Source organism: Oncorhynchus kisutch, linkage group LG11 (genome assembly GCF_002021735.2).
Source record: "Oncorhynchus kisutch isolate 150728-3 linkage group LG11, Okis_V2, whole genome shotgun sequence".
Lineage (NCBI taxonomy): Eukaryota > Metazoa > Chordata > Actinopteri > Salmoniformes > Salmonidae > Oncorhynchus > Oncorhynchus kisutch.
Genome location: NC_034184.2, coordinates 53298716 through 53317933, shown reverse-complemented (window position 1 = coordinate 53317933; position 19218 = coordinate 53298716). Strand labels below are relative to the sequence as shown.

The window sequence follows — 19218 nt, the reverse complement described above, 5'->3', positions numbered from 1 at the left end:
GTCAAGTGAACCAAACACGTCAACAATGCATTCGGAAAATATTCAGACCCCTGACTTTTTCCTAATTTTGTTACGTTACAGCCTTATTCTAAAATGTATTAAATTGTTTTGTTCCCTCATCAATCTACTCCCACACTATCCATAATGACAGAGCAAAAAAAACTGGTATTTAGATTTTTTTTTGTACATTTACATACGTTTTCAGACCCTTTGCTTAGTACTTTGTTCAAGCACATTTGGCAGCAATTTACCTTCCTCGAGTCTTCTTGGGTATGATGCTACAAGCTTGGCACACCTGTATTTGGGGAGTTTCTCCCATTCTTCTCTGCAGATCCTCTCAGGCTCTGTCAGGTTGGATGTGGAGCGTTGCTGCACAGCTATTTTCAGGCCTCTCCAGGGATGTTAGATCGGGTTCAAGTCCGTGCTCTGGCTGGGCCACTCGACATGTCCCGAAGCCACTCCTGCGGTGTCTCGGCTGTGTTCTTAGGGTCGTTGTCTTGTTGGAAGGTCAACCTTTGCCCCTGTCTGAGGTCCTGAGCACTCTGGAGTAGGTTTTCGTCAAGGATCTCTCTGTTCTTTGCTTCATTCATCTTTGCTTCAACCTCAGTCTCCCAGTCCCTAACGCTGAAAAACATCCTCACAGCCTGATGCTGCCACAACCATGCTTCACCGTAGGGATAGTACCAGGTATCTTCCAGACGTGACACTTGGCATTCAGGCAAAAGCTTTCAATCTTGGTTTCATTTGACCAGAGAATCTTGTTCCTTATGGTCTGAGAGTCTTTAGGTGCCTTTTGGCAAACTCCAAGTGGGCTGTCATGTGCCGTTTTTTTTTTTTACCAAGGAGTGGCTTCCATCTGGCCACACTACCATAAAGGCCTGATTTGGTAGAGTGCTGCAGAGATAGTTGTACTTCTGGAAGGTTCTCCCATCTCCACATAGGAAGTCTGGAGCTCTGTCAGAGTGACCATCGGGTTTTTGGTCACCTCCCTGACCAAGGCCCTTCTCCCACGATTGCGCATTTTGGCCGGGCGGCCAGCTCTAGGAAAGGTCTTGGTGGTACTTAACTGATTTTCTTTAATAATGATGAAGACCACTTGGGGACCTAAAGTACTGCAGACATTTTTTTGGTACCCTTCTCCAGATCTGTGCCTCGACACAATCCTGTCTGAGCTTTACGGGCAATTCCTTCGACCGTGTGTCTTGGTTTTTGCTCTATGAACTGGAACAATATATAGACGTGTGTGCGTGCCTTTCCAAATCCGGTCCAATGAATTGAATTTATCTCATGTGGACTCCAATCAAGTTGTAGAAACATCTGAAGTAAAAGTCAATGGAAACAGGATGCACCGGAGCTCAATTTCGAGTCTCATAGTAAAGGGTCTGAATAGTTATGTAAATAATAATATTTTTGTTTTTATACATTTGCAAAAGTGTCTAAACATGTCACTTTGTTATTTTGGGGTATTGTGTGTAGATTGATGATGATAAATTAATGTAATCATTTTAGAATAAGGCTGTAACCTAATGTGGAAAAAGTCAAGGGGTCTGAATACTTTCCGAATGCACTGGTAAATGGTACCATAGATGGATCCATGAAACGGTTGGTTGGTCAGGTGGATGAAATATTAAGACGTCTGTAGATGTGTGCGTCTTAAATGATACCCTATTCCCTTTGGCGTGCACTACTTCTGGATTTGTGGACGCTGGTCAAAAGTAGTGCACTTTATATAGGAAATAGTACTACTTCGGATGCATCCTATTTGTGGGTTGGAGAAAGTCAAAGCACTTTACAATACCGATATAACTTCCTGATTATCCGCAACTTTAATGTCAATGTTATCTAAGTTTTTCATCATAATCGTCTCTTTGTCTACCATGTTAAATCACAGTGGTTCCTTGGTTCCTTGTGTCCCCAGGGGTGTACCGAGCGCTTTGTTTGCAGCCCCGAGGAGGTCATGGATACTATTGACGAGGGCAAATCCAACCGACACGTGGCCGTCACAAGTGAGTCAGTCCAACACTGGGACCGTTTCAGTCCCGCCTGCTACTCATGGGTTCATTATGATCCTCAGCCTACATCTCCTGATCTACCAAGCCATGTCCTAAATGACACCTTTTTCTCTTTATAGTGACTATTTTTGACCAGGGTCCATAGGGGTGTGGTCAAAAGTAATCCACTATTTAGTGAACAGGGTGCCATTTAGGATGCAATTACACAGCCGTTACATAATTAGGACCTGGTGTTTTCCTGACCAGGAATCATGAAAATCTGTAGACAAGTTAATATACACAGTAGTACTTGTACTAAGCTAGTTTTCTCTAGAAAATAAAACATTACAGAGCAGTCCTTTCATGACAATGATGCTAGCAAAGATGTTCTTAATGTAGACTTTTATAAATACACATTAATTCATTAGATTCCTCACAGAATCATGGCCATCAAGTTCTTTGTTTCTGTTAACACAATATAACAAATATATTGCTAACGTATGTGTGTTTTTATAGACATGAATGAGCACAGCTCCAGAAGTCACAGTATCTTCCAGATCAACGTGAAGCAGGAGAACACTGCTACAGAGCAGAAACTCAGCGGCAAGCTCTACCTTGTCGATCTGGCCGGTAGCGAAAAAGTATGTCTCCATCCTTTCTTTCTGTGTCTGCGTTTTGATCATTCACCATTTTCCAGAAGTGTGCAATTGCCCCTTTTATCTCCATCTTGGTGTTCAAGTTCAACACATTCACTTTTGCACAATGCCTGCTTTCTCCTACTGTAGATATGGAACATTTGGTCATAACTAGCTAGTCTGCCACAACTAGCTAGTATCTCAAGCTGCCTGCCTCACAGTACAGAAATAGGAGATCAGATCCTGTCCTATGAGCAGTTCTGGCTCGGAAACGGCTACTTTTGCCACATCTTTAGCATGAGGGTTGAATATTTTCCCGGTAATTTTACAAATGTTCCATCTTGAAAATAAGTAGTTTTACTCCTGTTTTTTCCTGCCAAAACCGGAGAGTTTGGAAAGTATTCAGACCCCTTGACTTTATCCACATTTTGTTACTTTACAGCCTTATTCTAAAATTGAATAAATCGTTTTTTCCCTCATCAATCTACACACTACCCCATAATGACAAAGCGAAAACATTTTTTCGTGTAAATTTATACTGAATGAAAAATGAAATACCTTTAAGTATTCAGACCCTTGAAATTGAAATTTGTCTCTGGTGCATCCTGTTTCCATTGATCATTCTTGATGTTTCTACAACTTGATTGGAGACCACCTGTGGTAAATTCAATTGATTGGACAGGATTTGGAAAGGTGCACACGTGTGTGTGTGTGTATATTTAAGGTTCCACAGTTGACAGTGCATGTCAGAGCAAAAACCAAGCCATGAGGTTGAAGGAATTGTTCCTTGAGCTCTGAGACAGGAGGCACAGATCTGGGGAAGGGTACCAACACACTTCTGCAGCGTTGAAGGTCCCCAAGAACAGTGGCTTCCATCGTTCTTAAATGGACTATGTTTGGAACCATCAAGACTCTCCATAGAGCTGGCTGCCCGGCCAAACTGAGCAATCGGGGAGAAGGGCCTTGGTCAGGGAGGTGACCAAGAACCCGATGGTCACTCTGACCGACCAGAATTTCTCTGTGGAGATTTGAGAAACTTCCAGAAAGACAACAGTCTCTGCAGCACTCTACCAATCATGGCTTTATGGTATGGTGTCTAGACGGAATACACTACTCAGTAAAAGGAACATGACAGCCTGCTTGGAGTTTGCCAAAAGGCACCTAAAGGACTCTCGGACCATAAGAAACAAGATTATCTGGTCTGATGAAACAGATTGAACTCTTTGGCCTGAATACCAAGCGTCACGTCTGGAGAAGCGTGGTGGCAGCATCATGCTGTGGGGATGTTTTTCAGTGGCAGGGACTGGATGACTAGTCAGGATCGAAGGAAAGATGAACAGAGCAAAGTACAGAGATCCTTGATGAAAGCCTGCTCCAGAGCGCTCAGACCCTTAGACTGGGGAAGAATTTCACCATCCAACAGGACAACAACCCTAAGCACACAGCCAAGATAATGCAGGAGTAGCTTCGGGACATGTCTCTGAATGTCCTTGAGTGGCCCAGCCAGGTCCTGGACTTGAACCTGACAGAGCTTTAAAGGAACTGAGAAGAATGGGAGAAACTCCCCGCATGAGCGTTGATTATTGATCATGCCGAGAGAAGACTGCAAGAAGAGAAGACTGTTGGCAAGATTTAGTCATAGCATATCATTTAAGTTCCAATTCACGTCATGCTGTTCATATACAGTAATATACAGATATATACACTTTATATATACATTTTATTATTTACTGGTGTCTCGCAGTTATTTGTCCCAGAAAAGTGTGTTGGGCGGTAAATCTCGATAACCGGGTTCCCGCCATTCAACCCTATTTAGCACATATATGTTGTTACTCCTTACTCACATGACAACAGCAGTAATCTGATCATAATCCAAAGGATGGGACTAAACTCAAGCAAAGCCTTTCACATGCTTCGTTTCCCTTTTTTCGTTATCTTTTTTTGTTTAAAATAATATCAATATTTGTAGTGTTCTGTATCTTTAAGATTTCTTTCTGAGTTAGATATGGAACCCAACCAAATGGCTCCGTTTTTCCTATATAATGCACTACTTTTCATAAGAATAGTACCCTATTCTTGATTTAGTGCATCATTTGGGACAGATGCTGTTTCTTAGAATTTTGGGTGATCTAATGCCCTGTGATAGTCTTGTACCAGTGTTGTCATGAGGGCTTGTGTGTTGGATTGTGATCTCTTAAAAATTGTGTGTCTAGGTGGGTAAAACTGGAGCTGAGGGAGCAGTGCTGGAAGAAGCTAAAAACATCAACAAATCCCTGTCTGCGCTGGGCAACGTCATCTCTGCCCTTGCCGAAGGCTCGGTGAGATAACATAATACCACTCTGCTCCCTCTGGGCTGGGGAGAATGACTGTAAATGACACCCTATTCCCTAAATGGTTAACTTCTTAACCAAACTCTGGTCAAAAGTAGTACACTTATATGGGGAATAGGGTGTCATTTGTGTCGTAGTGTCAACAAACAGCTGTTCTAACAAAAGGGAGAATATCAGCATATTTTTCTAATGAGGATATTTTCAAGTTCGGAACGAATGATAAAATATGGGAGGAATCAAAGGAGTGTCTCATGCACAAGTCATACACGCATATGTCTAAACACTTGTAATCTAGGTTTTCAGTACCTGTACACGGTACAATTTACTTTTGTGTTAGAGATCAGCCCAGGTTTTCAGTATTATTCTCTGGAACAAAGTGATGAGTGTTTTTAGATTGAAGCTCAAGTCCCTCTCCCCTCCTTTCTCCAGACCTATGTCCCTTACAGAGACAGTAAGATGACCCGTATCCTGCAGGACTCTCTGGGTGGCAACTGTAGGACCACCATGGTCATCTGTGCCTCGCCCTCCGCCTACAACGAGGCTGAGACAAAGTCCACACTGATGTTCGGACAGCGGTACGTACAGGACACTCTCAGCCCCTGGACTGTAAACGACCGACAACCAGTCTCAGCCCCTGTACTTAACTATATATTAGTGGGTTTTCTCAACCTGGGATCCCCAATCACCTTTAGCTCTGTACCCCTTAACCGATTGCAACTACTAGACCTATGTTTAGCCAACATTTTTTTATTCATCTTCCCAATAATCCTTTTTGAATAGTCCTCATACCCCCAGGGGTACTAGTACCCCAGATTGAGAACCACTGCTGTTTATGACCAAGAACCACCATTGGGTTGTAAGTTTTGTAAATGGCAATTGAATGTTGGTACATTGTTAGCAATGGCTGTTATGGTCAGAATATGCTACAGTCTACACAGTTTATGCTTTATAGGAGGGTTGGTTGTTTTTGCAACAAAACCGATGCGTGTGCAACTATGGGGTAAAACAGATGGGGTTGGCTTGGATTGTTGAACTATAAACTATTTTGTCCACAGTTTTTATTGAAAACATAAATACATTGGCATAATGAGCACTTGTCTCTCAAATACATAATTAAAGTGAATTTTAGCCATATTAGAGTAGATGTAACATCAGACATGGTTTCAAGAACAAGACAAAACTAGCTGAAACAAGCCACCTACAATTGGCAGCTTCTTGTCATTGCTAGCTTTCTGGCCATCCAGAATCATAATACACGGACTTTTGCCCCATTTGAATTGCACGTATTGTTTTCTTGATGTCAGCTAATCCGCTTTATGGGTGGTTGCCAGTGCCACACCCACTTTGGGTGACACTTTGTTTTGTGACATCAGAAAGTTAACTGTTGTGTATGTGTGTGACAGAGCTAAGACCATTAAGAACACAGTGTGTCTGAATGTGGAGCTGACGGCAGAACAGTGGAAGAAAAAGTATGAAAGAGAGAAGACGAAGAACACAACCCTGAGGGGCACCGTCACCTGGCTGGAGAACGAACTCAACCGCTGGAGAAATGGTATGAGAGAAAAAAATATGGAAACCATAAATCGATATTTAGTTAATGTTCAAAGATGACTGATAATTTCACGAATCACGCTCATTCATTAGTGTACTGCACACCGTAGCAAAAGTTTTGCAATGTAAACCGGGTTTAGAGTAAACCGTTTCCGTTGCAAAATAGTTTGCTACGGTGTGCACTAATGACGACAAACCAGGAAATAGTCTACATGTTGCATAGATACCACAGAAGTTTACTTTTGTTTCTAACCCTGTCTGTCTCCATCCTCTCGATGGTGCCCTCCCTTCCTCTTTCCCTCCCTCTGTGCTGCCTCTATTAGGTGAGAGTGTGCCGGTGGAGGAGCAGTTTGACAAGGAGAAGGCTAACGCTGAGGTCCAGGCTCTAGACAACGTGGTGAACAATGAGAAGATGGCCCCCTCACCCAACATTCCAGGGGTTAAACTGACTGACGCAGAGAAGGAAAAGTGTGAGGCTGAGCTGTCTAAACTCTACAAGCAGCTGGATGATAAGGTGAGGTAGCAGAGCCACATGGCAACATGCTAGATTCGATCTAGACAGTGACCTTGTACACTGAGGTGCCAGAAAGATTTCCATGAGGTAGTCATTTAAAGGTAGATTCAGTGCGATGACGTAGATACACAATTTCCGCAGGAACTAAGAGCATTGAAGTGCAAGGCTCAACTTCTCTGCTGTTTTGTTCCCGTAGCTACCACGTTGTAGCAGCGATAAGCGAACCTGTGCACAGATACTCTGTGTGAGAGCAAAGTCTTGCATCGTGCTCGTTGCAATATCTGTGGTCCTGCTTGTGGCAACGCCATAATGCTGAGTGGCATTTAATATGTTTAAAATATGTTTTGCTGATGATTTGAGACGAGAACACTTTGGTATTAACACACACCCCCCCTCGCTCTCTTCTCTCCATCAGGATGATGAGATCAACCAGCAGAGCCAGCTGGCAGAGAAACTAAAGCAGCAGATGCTGGACCAGGAAGAGGTGAGACCCCTTGCTACCACAAACGCATATACGCACGCCGCGTCCCTCCAGCCCTCCTGCTCTGTTAACAATGCCATCAGTCTGCCTGTACAGGCCCGTCTGAAGACTGTTAGCTGACGGTTAGCCCGGACACAGCAGGGTTAAAGAGGCATCACTCAGCCTGGGTAGAATCTAACACTCATCTCAGCATTCGGTAGGCTGGATTTTAATTACAGATGAATATTTTGAGTAGGGAATTAATAACAAGCGTGGGTCTTGTTCAGTAGGGCACAAAATAGCATAATGTTCTGCAATTGAAAGTACCTCCCACCTACCTGTTTCAAAAGTTTTCTCCCTACTGAACACAATCGCAGGTTAGCTTTTAACAAGCGAGAGCTTCACCTTTCCCCCCTCATTAGGCTTTTACAAAGCCAGAGAAGAAACCGTATCAATCAATTACTTAGGCAAAGTGGGGATATTTGATTATGTTTACATATTATTTACATACTACTGATTTTCCTGTAACCCTGACCTGATGCGCCCACTTTAGTTTTACGCTGGTGAAAGTTTAATGAACTTCCTCATCAGACTAAAGAGAGGATGTGGTAAGTTGGTCAGCCTGTAGTTCTCTTCTTCAAAGGTACAGATTTAAATCAGATAGTGACCATGTCCCAAATGGCACCCTATTCTCTTTATAGTGCACTACTTTTGACCAGGACCCATAGCACAGGAGGCTGCTGAGGGGAGGATGGCTCATATTAATGGCCAGAACGGACTCAAACAAATCAAATGTTATTTGTAACATGCGCCGAATACAACAGGTGTAGACCTTGCAGTGAAATGCTTACTTATACAAGCCCTTAACCAAGAATGCACTTCAATAAATAAAGTTAAAATATTTACTAAGTAAAGTAAAATGTTTATTTTGTTTTCATAAGGTTATATACCAGTACAAATTCAATGTGTTAGTCAAGGTATTATTAATTATTAATTGTTCAGCAGTCTTATGGCTTGGTGTAGAAGCTGTTAAGGAGCCTTTTGGACCTAGACTTGGCGCTCCGGCACAGCTTGCCGTGCGGTAGCAGAGAGAACGGTCTATGACTTGGGTGACTGGAGTCTAAGACAATTTTTTGGGGCCTTCCTCTGACACTCCCTAGTATATACAGTTGAAGTCGTAAGTTTACATACAGCTGAGCCAAAAACATTTAAACTCAGTTTTTCACATTTAATCCTTGTAAAAATGTCCCGTCTTAGGTCAGTTAGGATCACCACTTTATTTTAAGAATGTGAAATGTCAGAATAATATTGTGATATATTTCAGCTCTTATTTCTTTCATCAAATTCCCAGTGGGTCAGAAGTTTACATGCTACCAAATACTAATTGAGTGTATTGCCTTTAAATTGTGTAATTTGGGTCAAATGTTTCCGGTAGCCTTCCACAAGCATCCCACAATAATTTGGGTGAATTTTGGCCCATTCCTCCTGACAGAGCTGGTGTAACGGAGTCCGGTTTGTAGGCCTCCTTGCTCACACACGCTTTTTCAGTTCTGCCCACAAATTTTCCATAGGATTGACGTCGGGGCTTTGTGATGGCCACTCCAATACCTTGACTTTGTTGTCCTTAAGTCATTTTGTCATGCTTTGGGTCATTGTCCATTTGGAGGACCCATTTGCGACCAAGCTTTAACTTCCTGACTGATGTCTTGAGATATATCTACATAATTTTCCTACCTCATGATGCCATCTATTTTGTGAAGTGCACCAGTCCCTCCTGCAGCAAAGCACCCTCACAACATGATGCTGCCACTCCCATGCTTCACGGTTGGGATGGTGTTCTTTGGCTTTCAAGCCTCCCCCTTTTTCCTCCAAACATAACAATGGTCATTATGGCCAAACAGTTCTATTTTTGTTTCATCAGACCAGAGGACATTTCTCCATGTGCAGTTGCAAACCGTAGTCTGGCTTTTTTATGGCGGTTTTGGAGCAGTGGCTACTTCCTTGCTGAGCAGCCTTTCAGGTTATGTCGATTATAGGACTCGTTTTACTGTGGATATAGATACTTTTGTACCTGTTTCCTCCAGCAACTTTGCTGTTCTGGGATTGATTTGCACTTTTCACACCAATATGTTCGTCTCTAGGAGACAAAACGGGTCTCCTTCCTGAGCGGTATGACGGCTGTGTGGTCCCATGGTGTTTATACTTGCAGTTGCCATAGCAGGCAGTGATATTACCGTTCAGGATGCCCTCGGTGGTGTATCTGTAGAAGCTTTTGAGGATCTGAGGACCCATGCCAAATATTAAGGGGGGTGTTTGCCCTGCCCTGCCCTTTTCACAACTATCTTGATGTGTTTGGACCATGATAGTTTGTTGGTGATTTGGACACAGGGAACTTTAAAACTCTCAACCTGCTCCACTACATACCGTCAATATTAATGGGGGCCTGTTCGGCCCTCCTTTTCCTGTAGTCCACGATCAGCTTCTTTGTCTTGCTCACACTGCCAGGACTCATCGTTTTCGGTGATCAGGCCTACCACTGTTGTCGAGAGCAAACTTAATGATGGTTTTGGAGTTTTGCTTGGCCATGCAGTCATGGGTGAACATGGAGTACAGGAGTGGACTGAGCACACACCCTTGAAGGGGCCCCAGTGTTGAGGGTCAGCGTGGCAGATGTGGTGTTGCCTACCCTTACCACTTGGGGGCTGCCCATCAGGAAGTCCAGGATCCAGTTGCAGAGGGATGTGTTTACTCCCAGGGTCCTTAGCTTAGTGATGAGCTTTGTGGGCACTATGGTTTTGAGCGCTGAGCTGTTGTCAATGTACAGCATTCTAACCAAGGTGTTTGTCCAGGTGGGAAAGGGGAGTGTGATTGAGATTGCGTCATCTGTGGATCTGTTGGGGCGGTATGTGAATTAGAGTGGGTCTAGGGTTTCCTGGATAATGGTGTTGATGTGAGTCATGACCAGCATTTCAAGCACTTCATGGCTACCGACGTGAGTGCTACGAGGCGGTAATCATTTAAGCAAGTTACCTTCGCTTTCTTGGGCACAGACTATGGTGGTCTGCTTGAAACATGGAGGTGTTACAGACTCAATCAGGGAGAGGTTGAGAATGTCACCGACCACACTTGCCAGTTGGTCCGCGCTTGTTCGGATCACACGTCCTGGTAATTCGTCTGTCCTTGTGAAGGTTGACCTGTTTATTAAAGGGCTTGCTCACGTCGTCTACGGCGAGCATGATCACACAGTTGTCCGGCAACCATTTGTTTGGCGTATTTGATATCATTCCACCCATTCTGCTCCAACCATTACCATGAGCCCGTCCTCCCTGGTTAAGGTGCCACCTACCTCCTGTGGGCCCATAGGGCTCATAGGTCCGAAGTAGTGCATTATTTAGGGAATAGGGTACCATTTAGGACTCATCCACTGTGACGTTGTGATTCAGATCCTTAGAGACTAGTATGAGTTCATCGCCAACACTCAGGGTTTTGGCTCTAGCTAGCTCACATAGATCAGATGGAGATGAGAGAAGAGGTGTCCTGGGATAGCTGTGATACATTTAATTTTAAAGCAGCAATCTGCAGTTGCTACATCTGTTTTTGACATTTAAATGTAATGATATATAGCCATTCAATCTTGAAAATATATAATTTATACATGCTTAGTTTTACTCTTACCCCATCAGAACCCAAACAAAGTTTTTTATTCCTTTGTTTGTAAAAAAATGTGAAGGTGAATAATTACGTTTTTAGAACTATACATATTCTTGAACGGTCAGTCCTTGTATCCATAGCTCTGTCTTTGATTTTGTGTTCCTTCTCCAGCTGCTGGCCTCATCACGTCGCGACCACGACAACCTGCAGATAGAGCTGAACCGTCTGCAGTCCGAAAATGAGGCATCTAAGGAGGAGGTGAAGGAGGTGCTACAGGCCCTGGAGGAGCTGGCTGTTAACTATGACCAGAAGAGCCAGGAGGTGGAGGACAAGACTAAGGAGTTTGAGGCTCTCAGCGAGGAGCTTAACCAGAAATCGGTGAGAAAAAAGCCATTTTCCAATAGGTCTACCTTTTTTAAAATGTCTTTCCTTCCTCTCTACCTTCAACCAAAAATTTGGCGAGAGGAGAACAAGTAATTCATAATCTAAACTCACCAAGAGATTTTAGGAATGTGAAATCCTATGATGTACTTATGTCGTATGCCAACTACTGACACTAGGTAAGAAAGCCTGCTGGTTTTCAATGATTTGCTGTTCACTCAGCTAGTGTTCCAGGTGTAATTCAGTCCAGGATTAGAAAGGGAGGATGAAAACCAAAAGTGTCTGGAACTGAACTTGTCCTTTGTCGTCCTCAGAGTATCCTGGTGTCCATCGACTCTGAGCTGCAGAAGCTGAAGGAGATGACCAACCACCAGAAGAAGAGGGTCACTGAGATGATGTCATCGCTGCTCAAAGATCTGGCTGAGATCGGCATTGCTGTGGGCAGCAATGACATCAAGGTAGCATCATCATTCCTCGCCATGCCAGCCAATCGTGGAAGGGAAGCCCAGTATTGGGGTACTTTTTGGGGAATCCTGAAGAGTGGAAGTTTGTGGCTCGTGTATTGTACATACCAATTAACCTCATCCCAAACATTATTAACTTCATCCTTAACTATGCTTTGATGCATGTCTTTTACGCAATGACATTTGAGTCTTACATTTGTGCCTTTACCCCCCCCCCCCCTTCTCCAGCAGCAAGAGGGCAGTGGTCTGATAGACGAGGAGTTCACGGTGGCACGTCTGTACATCAGTAAGATGAAGTCGGAGGTGAAGACCATGGTGAAACGCAGCAAGCAGCTGGAGAGCACTCAGGCCGAGAGCAACGAGAAGATGGACGAGAACGAGAAGGAGCTGGCCTCCTGTCAGCTACGCATCTCGCAGGTAAGCATCGTCACCTTGGATAGAGGGCTTGAGAGAAGGTGTCATGGGGTGGCTGTCGTTCAAATCAAAATGTAGTCACTTCTCTTGGTCGATTTCTATTTCAATTCAGTGAATTAAAAGCAATGAGGAACATTGGGATCTGGATTACAGTTTACTACTTGAATTAAATGGAATCGACTCCAACCCTGGTTCAATGCATTGCTCCATTTTAATTCCCCCTCAGCACGAGGCTAAGATCAAGTCCCTGACAGAGTACCTTCAGAACGTGGAGCAGAAGAAAAGACAGCTGGAGGAGAACGTAGACTCTTTGAATGAGGAACTAGTCAAGATCAGCGCTCAGGGTGACTACAACATTTTGATTTATCCTATTCAAACAGGAAGATCCCATCCCTCTTTTGCTTCGAAGACCTTTCCCCAACAAGGCACATCACACATTCCTTATTGAAATGTGTATTTTGATATGTTATTTCTACAAAACCATGGACACATTTGACACCTAGCTTTTCAACAGTCTTCCACCATCTACTGGTGAAAAGGTTGCTGACACCCATCTCATTTTTCTCCCCTTGCAGAGAAAGTTCAGGCTATGGAGAAGGAAAATGAGGTCCAAACTGCCACCGAAGTCAAGGTATGACCAACAGTGGATTTCTCCGGACAGGCTATTCTTTCAAATCTTTGATAACCAATAATTTCGATTATATAAACTTTTTGTGTTGGTGATCATTTGTATATTTGTGAAAAATATTCTCCATTATTATATGTTTGATTCCTGTATGTGCCAAATACACTCAATATATATCTTTGTTAACGTTGACATCTATAAAAGTTTCTGCTTAAAATACCATATTTTGTGTTGGCACTCCTTTCTAATGTATTTGTTGGTAACTAGTTGTATGTGTTTGTTGCTAGGAGGCGGTTGAGCATCAGATCCAGTCTCATCGCGAGGCCCATCAGAAACAGATCAGCAGCCTTAGAGATGAGCTGGACAACAAGGAGAAACTCATCACTGAGCTCCAGGAGTATGGGAACACATAACACACACTCAGAGCACGCATGCGCAGACACACACACAATTCCATGAGGTCCATCACACGCATGACATATGCAACAACTATTTGTTAGTTAGTTGCTGGCTCTGTCTCATTATCTCTATTTGTCTCTCTCTCTCTCCAGTCTGAACCAGAAGATCATGCTGGAACAGGAGCGTCTGCGGGTGGAGCACGAGAAACTCAAATCCACCGACCAGGACAAGAGCCGCAAGCTGCACGAGCTCACGTACGTAACCACCCATCCAGATGCCTTACCCAGTTGCCAATCGTACATACACCATCTAGATTCACACACTATCATTTGTTCTTAAATGATTACCCCGGATAAATTAGAATAAACTAATCACCAATGTCTGCAAGCATATGAAAAGCTGTGATGTGGCAATGCAGAATCACTGATCGGGTTGTGTGTGTGTTTTACAGGGTGATGCAGGACAGGAGAGAGCAGGCCAGACAAGACCTGAAGGGACTGGAGGAGACTGTGGCTAAGGAGCTCCAGACTCTCCACAACCTCAGAAAACTGTTTGTTCAGGACCTGGCTACCAGAGTCAAGAAGGTACAACACAGTGTTCGCTTTTAACTTGAAGAGCGAGAGCTGCAGCTCCCCCCCCCCCCCCCCCCCCCCCCAGTGAACAACCACAGTAGAGCCTCCATGGTTAGAAGTATAATTTTGATATCATGGATGGTCAGTCCTTGTATCCATAGCGTGGTTTATGAATTTGAAAGTGGTTCCATTTCTCCAGCCCTATCCTTAGCTTTTTAACAAAACAGTGGCGGGGTATGCTTTTATTGTTTGAAATGCAGATTTCTCCTTTAAGTCATACCCCGTCTCTTATCAGCTCTGTTGCATCACAAATATGATTTTTTTTCTTCTACGCTTGTTGTTTTCATACCACAATTCCGCATTGAAAGTGTATGGGTCCGTGAAAAGCACAATTTGGTATGTTAATTACTGTTTCTCAATGGTTATTTAAAACTCATACTTGGCTTTAATGGTGCCTTTCACTGAAAATTTGAGTGTTTGTGTGTGTCGTAAATGCAGAGCGAATGACAAGTGTAATAAAAGTAAATGTTCTGTAATAATGTATGTTTTCTGCAGAGCGCTGAGATGGACTCAGATGATACAGGGGGCAGTGCTGCTCAGAAACAGAAGATCTCCTTTCTGGAGAACAACCTGGAACAGCTTACAAAGGTCCACAAACAGGTAAACAAACACACCTTAATACATATGATGTTAGTGCTCCCATGGCAGAAGTATCCTGCTGTGATTGAATGGTGTGGTTTACTAAAGTCAGTAAGCCAGTACAGACCACAGCCCTTTTAATGTAATAGAAGACAGACATGCCAAATTATTCCCAAAATACATGTACTCTTCTGTCAATACAAATATTCTTCACAAATTGAAAAGATACAAGGGACAACTAATGTGACTGAAAGAATTAATTAGTTACGGCATCTCGCTCTCTCTCCTCTTGTTCTTCTTCCTCTAGCTGGTGCGTGATAATGCAGACCTGCGCTGTGAGCTTCCTAAACTGGAGAAGCGTCTGCGTGCTACGGCTGAGCGGGTCAAGGCCCTGGAGTCGGCCCTGAAGGAGGCCAAAGAGAACGCCGCACGCGACCGCAAACGCTACCAGCAGGAGGTGGACCGCATCAAAGAGGCCGTCAGGGCCAAGAACATGGCCAGGAGGGGCCACTCTGCTCAGATAGGTGAGGAACATATGCATGCATAAAATCACACACATGAATTCGCACACACACAACTATATATACAAAAGTATGTGGCCACCCATTCAAATTAGTGTATTTGGCTATTTACGGTGAAATACACTAATTTGAAGTGGTGTCCACATACTTTTGTGTATATATAGTGTGTGTGAATTCATGCGTGTGATTGTGTCTCTGTGTGCATAGTTACGAGATGACGTGACTGATTGTTTCCGTCACATTAGTGTTTCACCCTGTAAAACGCACACACAACCAGATCAGTGATTCCCCGTTGCGGGTGTATAAAATTGAGCACACAGCCATGCAATCTCCATGGCTAGAAGTGCTGTTATTGTGAAGTGGAAATGTCTTGGGGCAACAACGGCTCATCCATGAAGTGGTAGACCACACAAGCTCACAAAACGGGAACGCAGAGTGCTGGAGCGCATAGCGCTTAGTAATCGTCTGTCCTCGGTTGCAACACTCGCTACCGAGATCTAAACTGCCTCTGGAAACAACATCAGCACAATAACTGTTTGTCGGGACATGGGTTTCCATGTCTGAGCAGCCGCACAAGCCTAACATCACCATGCGCAATGCCAAGCGTCGGCTGGAGTGGTGTAAAGCTTGCCGCCATTAGACTCTGGAGCAGTGGAAACACATTCTCTGGAGTGATGCATCACGTCCTCATCTGGCAGTCTGACGGACAAATCTGGGTTTGGCGGATGCCAGGAGAATACCCCACCTGCCCCAATGCATAATGCCAACTGTGAAGTTAGGTGGAGGAGGAATAATAGTCTGGGGCTGTTTTTCGAGCTGGTGTCCACATACTTCGAGTCATGTAGTGTACATATTCACACTGTTTTAAAGGTTAAATGCTAGCTTTTTATTCAGAGAAATCTGTCCTCTGATTTGCCTGATATAATCTAGGACTGATGCTTTTATTGGTCTGTAATACTGGTACATGTAAATGCATAACATTTGGTAATTTATCTGACGCTAAATAATGACGCCATTAGTGTTCCTTTGATGGTATGTAACCAGTGCTGTGCCTCTGACCTCCCCAGCCAAACCCATTCGGCCTGGCCAGCCCCCTGTGGCGTCTCCCACCCACCCCAATGTCAACCGGACAGGGTTCTTCAACAGCCAGCCCACTGGCATCAGAGGAGGAGGGGCCAAGCAATGAGTGGATAAGAAGTAAGTCAAGGGCCTTTTCTCAATTGCATACTCCTCTCGCCTCCATCTCAAAACCTATTGGAAGAGAAGGTCAAAGGCGAGGGACCACTGGCTTTCTCATCCAATAGGTTTTGAAAAGGAGGCAAGGAGAGAGGACGCAAAGAGTTTTCAATTGAGATTCTTCCAAGTCCTCTGTGTACTGAGCCAACCTAATGCATTTCAGGGAGTTCTGTTCGGACTGGAGAAAACATTTTGAAACCGGAAGGCACTGTCTGAATGTGTCCAATAAGGACACAGATATCAATTTTCTGTTGCAAAACGTTTTTACTTCGGTGTGCCCTACTGAACATGACCCTGTTTTATAGACAAGCCAGAGATGGCAGCAGAGCTCACATTTAGTAATTATTTTTCTCCACTTATTTTGTCTTCTGTCTCTTTCCGTCAGCTTCTGAAGAAGATAAACATAATCACAGTCAGATGAAGATACAAAGATCACCCACAGGAGCTGGCATTCCACTTGACAGAACTGTCACATGGGACAATTCTTCCAGTATCAACGTTTATTTATATATGTATAAGATATATATATATATATGTAAGAAATAGACACAGGCTGTACAGTTCTTTTTCATTATTTTTGTTTTCATGTATGAATGAACTTGGTTTCCTTACAAAACAAAAGAGAACACGGACAGAGAACAAACAAAATCAAATAAATGGTGCAATCTTGGCGCCTGGCGAAATGAACATGTAATTAATCATGCGTAGCTCTTCCATTTTATCTATCGCACAGCAGTTTGTCCATTAATGTCCTAAAAGATTTGAGTCTGCATTGTGCCAAGTTTAAATATATGTCGTCGCAGGTTCTCTAAAAACAAATAACACACTAAAAGGTTGGAATCCATTGAGAAGCATCCTAGCCTGATTTTTATGTACAGTATATCATCAAAGTATCCCTCCTGTCTAGATCAAAAAACGTATTTTAAAGTTTAAAGGTGTAAAAACACACTACTGGCCTCTATTGTACAGTTAGAATGAGCACTGAACTGTTTTCTCTTCACTTGGACATTTGTTTATTTTGGGGCTAAAATGCTGCAGTAGAGCACATCTTCAGGACCATGCACCAGTGATGGTGTCACCCTATCCCCTATTCCCTTTTTTATAGTGAACTAGTTTTGACCAGAGTCTAGTCAAAGGTAGTGCACTAAATGGGGAATAGGGTGCCCATGTGAGTCGTCCAGTTTTTAAAGGACTGTGAAGAATGGCAGGCAAATGAAAAAAAATGTCAATTTTGTCATGTATTAGAAAATTAAGCTGCTTCAATATCATACGGATGTCCAAGATATCCAGTCAAATTTGAAATACTGTATGATGAAATTATAATGGTCGAGCTGCTAGGTTCCTTAGCTATGTATATCAATATTAGCATATGCAAGTGTCTTGTATGCCATTTGGGAAAAACTGTGAAAATGCCACACCCATGTGTCCTATCAATGAAGAGAAAAGAATATCAGTGGAAGGGTTGCTTCTTGGACCACAAAAATATGGTTCTAAATGGTTGACTGATCAGGTCTAATCATGAGTTCCTGATGCATTTCACAAGTTGATGATTTTTTGGCACTGTGCCAGCTATCCCTCCACTGCATCTATTAAATGAAAATGCTCTTATCTGGAAGATGACGTTTACACAAATGTCCTGCAACGAAATTAAAGAAATGGGATGACTTGATTTTCCATTGGTCTTTGTGGAATAGTTTGAGAGACAAGGGGCCATGAAATATTTACCTCCACACTTGAGTTCGACCAATCATGAGTTTATTGTTTATTTTGATGTGTGCAAATTTTGTTTCTGTGCCTACTGCCTATACATAGTTGATAGTTTGGGCATACATTGGATAGATGTTCTGTTTTTCCTTTATTTTTCAAATTTTTTCTTTGTCTGTGTGCCCAAATCTGTCAACATGAGTCACCGACTATTCAACAACCCAACTTTTTCATATTCTGACAACACTGCACAGGCTAACGAGGCCGGGCTTGCTTGGGGTGGTGAATTCGATATGTGGCTACACTCCAATGTCCAAAATATACTGCATTGCTTCATTCTAAGTAACCTTGTCTCCTCCTAATTTCGCATTGGGAGGAAGTGTCTAGTGAATGAGATTACATTCTAAGTGGTATGCTAATGCAGATATAGGAACAGAGCCTGTGTCTTATCCAAGTAGTCAGTCTTCATAACACCATCCTTCCTGTACTACAGTAGATGGATGCCACCTATGAGTTATTTACTGCTGTGCTGGCTGTAGGTAGGGCATGAGGTTTAGACTATTTGTTTTTTACTTCCTAAATTATGTTTTTTGTTTACCATTGTTATTGAAAGTCTCCTGACTTTTGGTTTATCATTATCAGGATGTAATCTTTGAAGTTGAGATTTAACCTAAAGCACTTTTTAAATGTATCCTGGATTATAACTGTAACCTTCCCTTAAGGAGCTATTAAATGCCATTTCTGTTCCTTTTCTGCAACAAAAATAATAAAACAAGTGAAGCATCGCTGGAGTTCTGTCTTTGGGTTGTAAATCAAATGATTGTCTGAACTCATGTAGTCTTTCTTGTTAGAATGGTTGGCGTTGTCTTTATGATAAATGGTGTGTGTGTATATATATATATATATATATATAACCCTAGGGAAATTGATGCACTGCAGTGTACCATAGCATTATCAAGTGCTTTCTGTAGCCTTGGTTCCCAAGTTTTTACCCTGGAGATGAAACCAATAGTCTCAGAGAGAAGTGCACTGCTTACTCATTATGGTCAACGTTTGTTTCATCAGGAAAAGGAAGGTAACGCTCTCCAAGGTGCATGAATTGAGAACTGAAGTGAACAGGAAATTACGCAA

General features: G+C 43.0%; 1 protein-coding gene across 2 annotated transcripts in view; it reads left to right on the top strand.

Moving 5' to 3' along the window:
• The window catches only part of LOC109899538 (kinesin-1 heavy chain), a 52193-nt gene extending 33321 nt beyond the window's left edge, over positions 1-18872 (top strand). The window contains exons 7-25 of one of the 2 annotated variants that reach the window (XM_020494862.2): positions 1919-2006; positions 2508-2632; positions 4840-4944; positions 5386-5531; positions 6360-6508; positions 6831-7021; positions 7437-7505; positions 11304-11510; positions 11828-11971; positions 12206-12394; positions 12618-12735; positions 12967-13022; positions 13304-13413; positions 13568-13669; positions 13867-13999; positions 14543-14647; positions 14934-15150; positions 16215-16344; positions 16769-18872. In XM_020494862.2, the coding sequence (XP_020350451.1) occupies positions 1919-2006; positions 2508-2632; positions 4840-4944; positions 5386-5531; positions 6360-6508; positions 6831-7021; positions 7437-7505; positions 11304-11510; positions 11828-11971; positions 12206-12394; positions 12618-12735; positions 12967-13022; positions 13304-13413; positions 13568-13669; positions 13867-13999; positions 14543-14647; positions 14934-15150; positions 16215-16333 (2373 nt within the window). In that variant the 3' untranslated portion in view covers positions 16334-16344; positions 16769-18872. The remainder of the gene's footprint in view (positions 1-1918; positions 2007-2507; positions 2633-4839; positions 4945-5385; positions 5532-6359; positions 6509-6830; positions 7022-7436; positions 7506-11303; positions 11511-11827; positions 11972-12205; positions 12395-12617; positions 12736-12966; positions 13023-13303; positions 13414-13567; positions 13670-13866; positions 14000-14542; positions 14648-14933; positions 15151-16214; positions 16345-16768) is intronic. The other variant, XM_020494863.2, reaches the window with a different exon arrangement.
• The last annotated feature ends 346 nt before the right edge of the window (positions 18873-19218 follow it).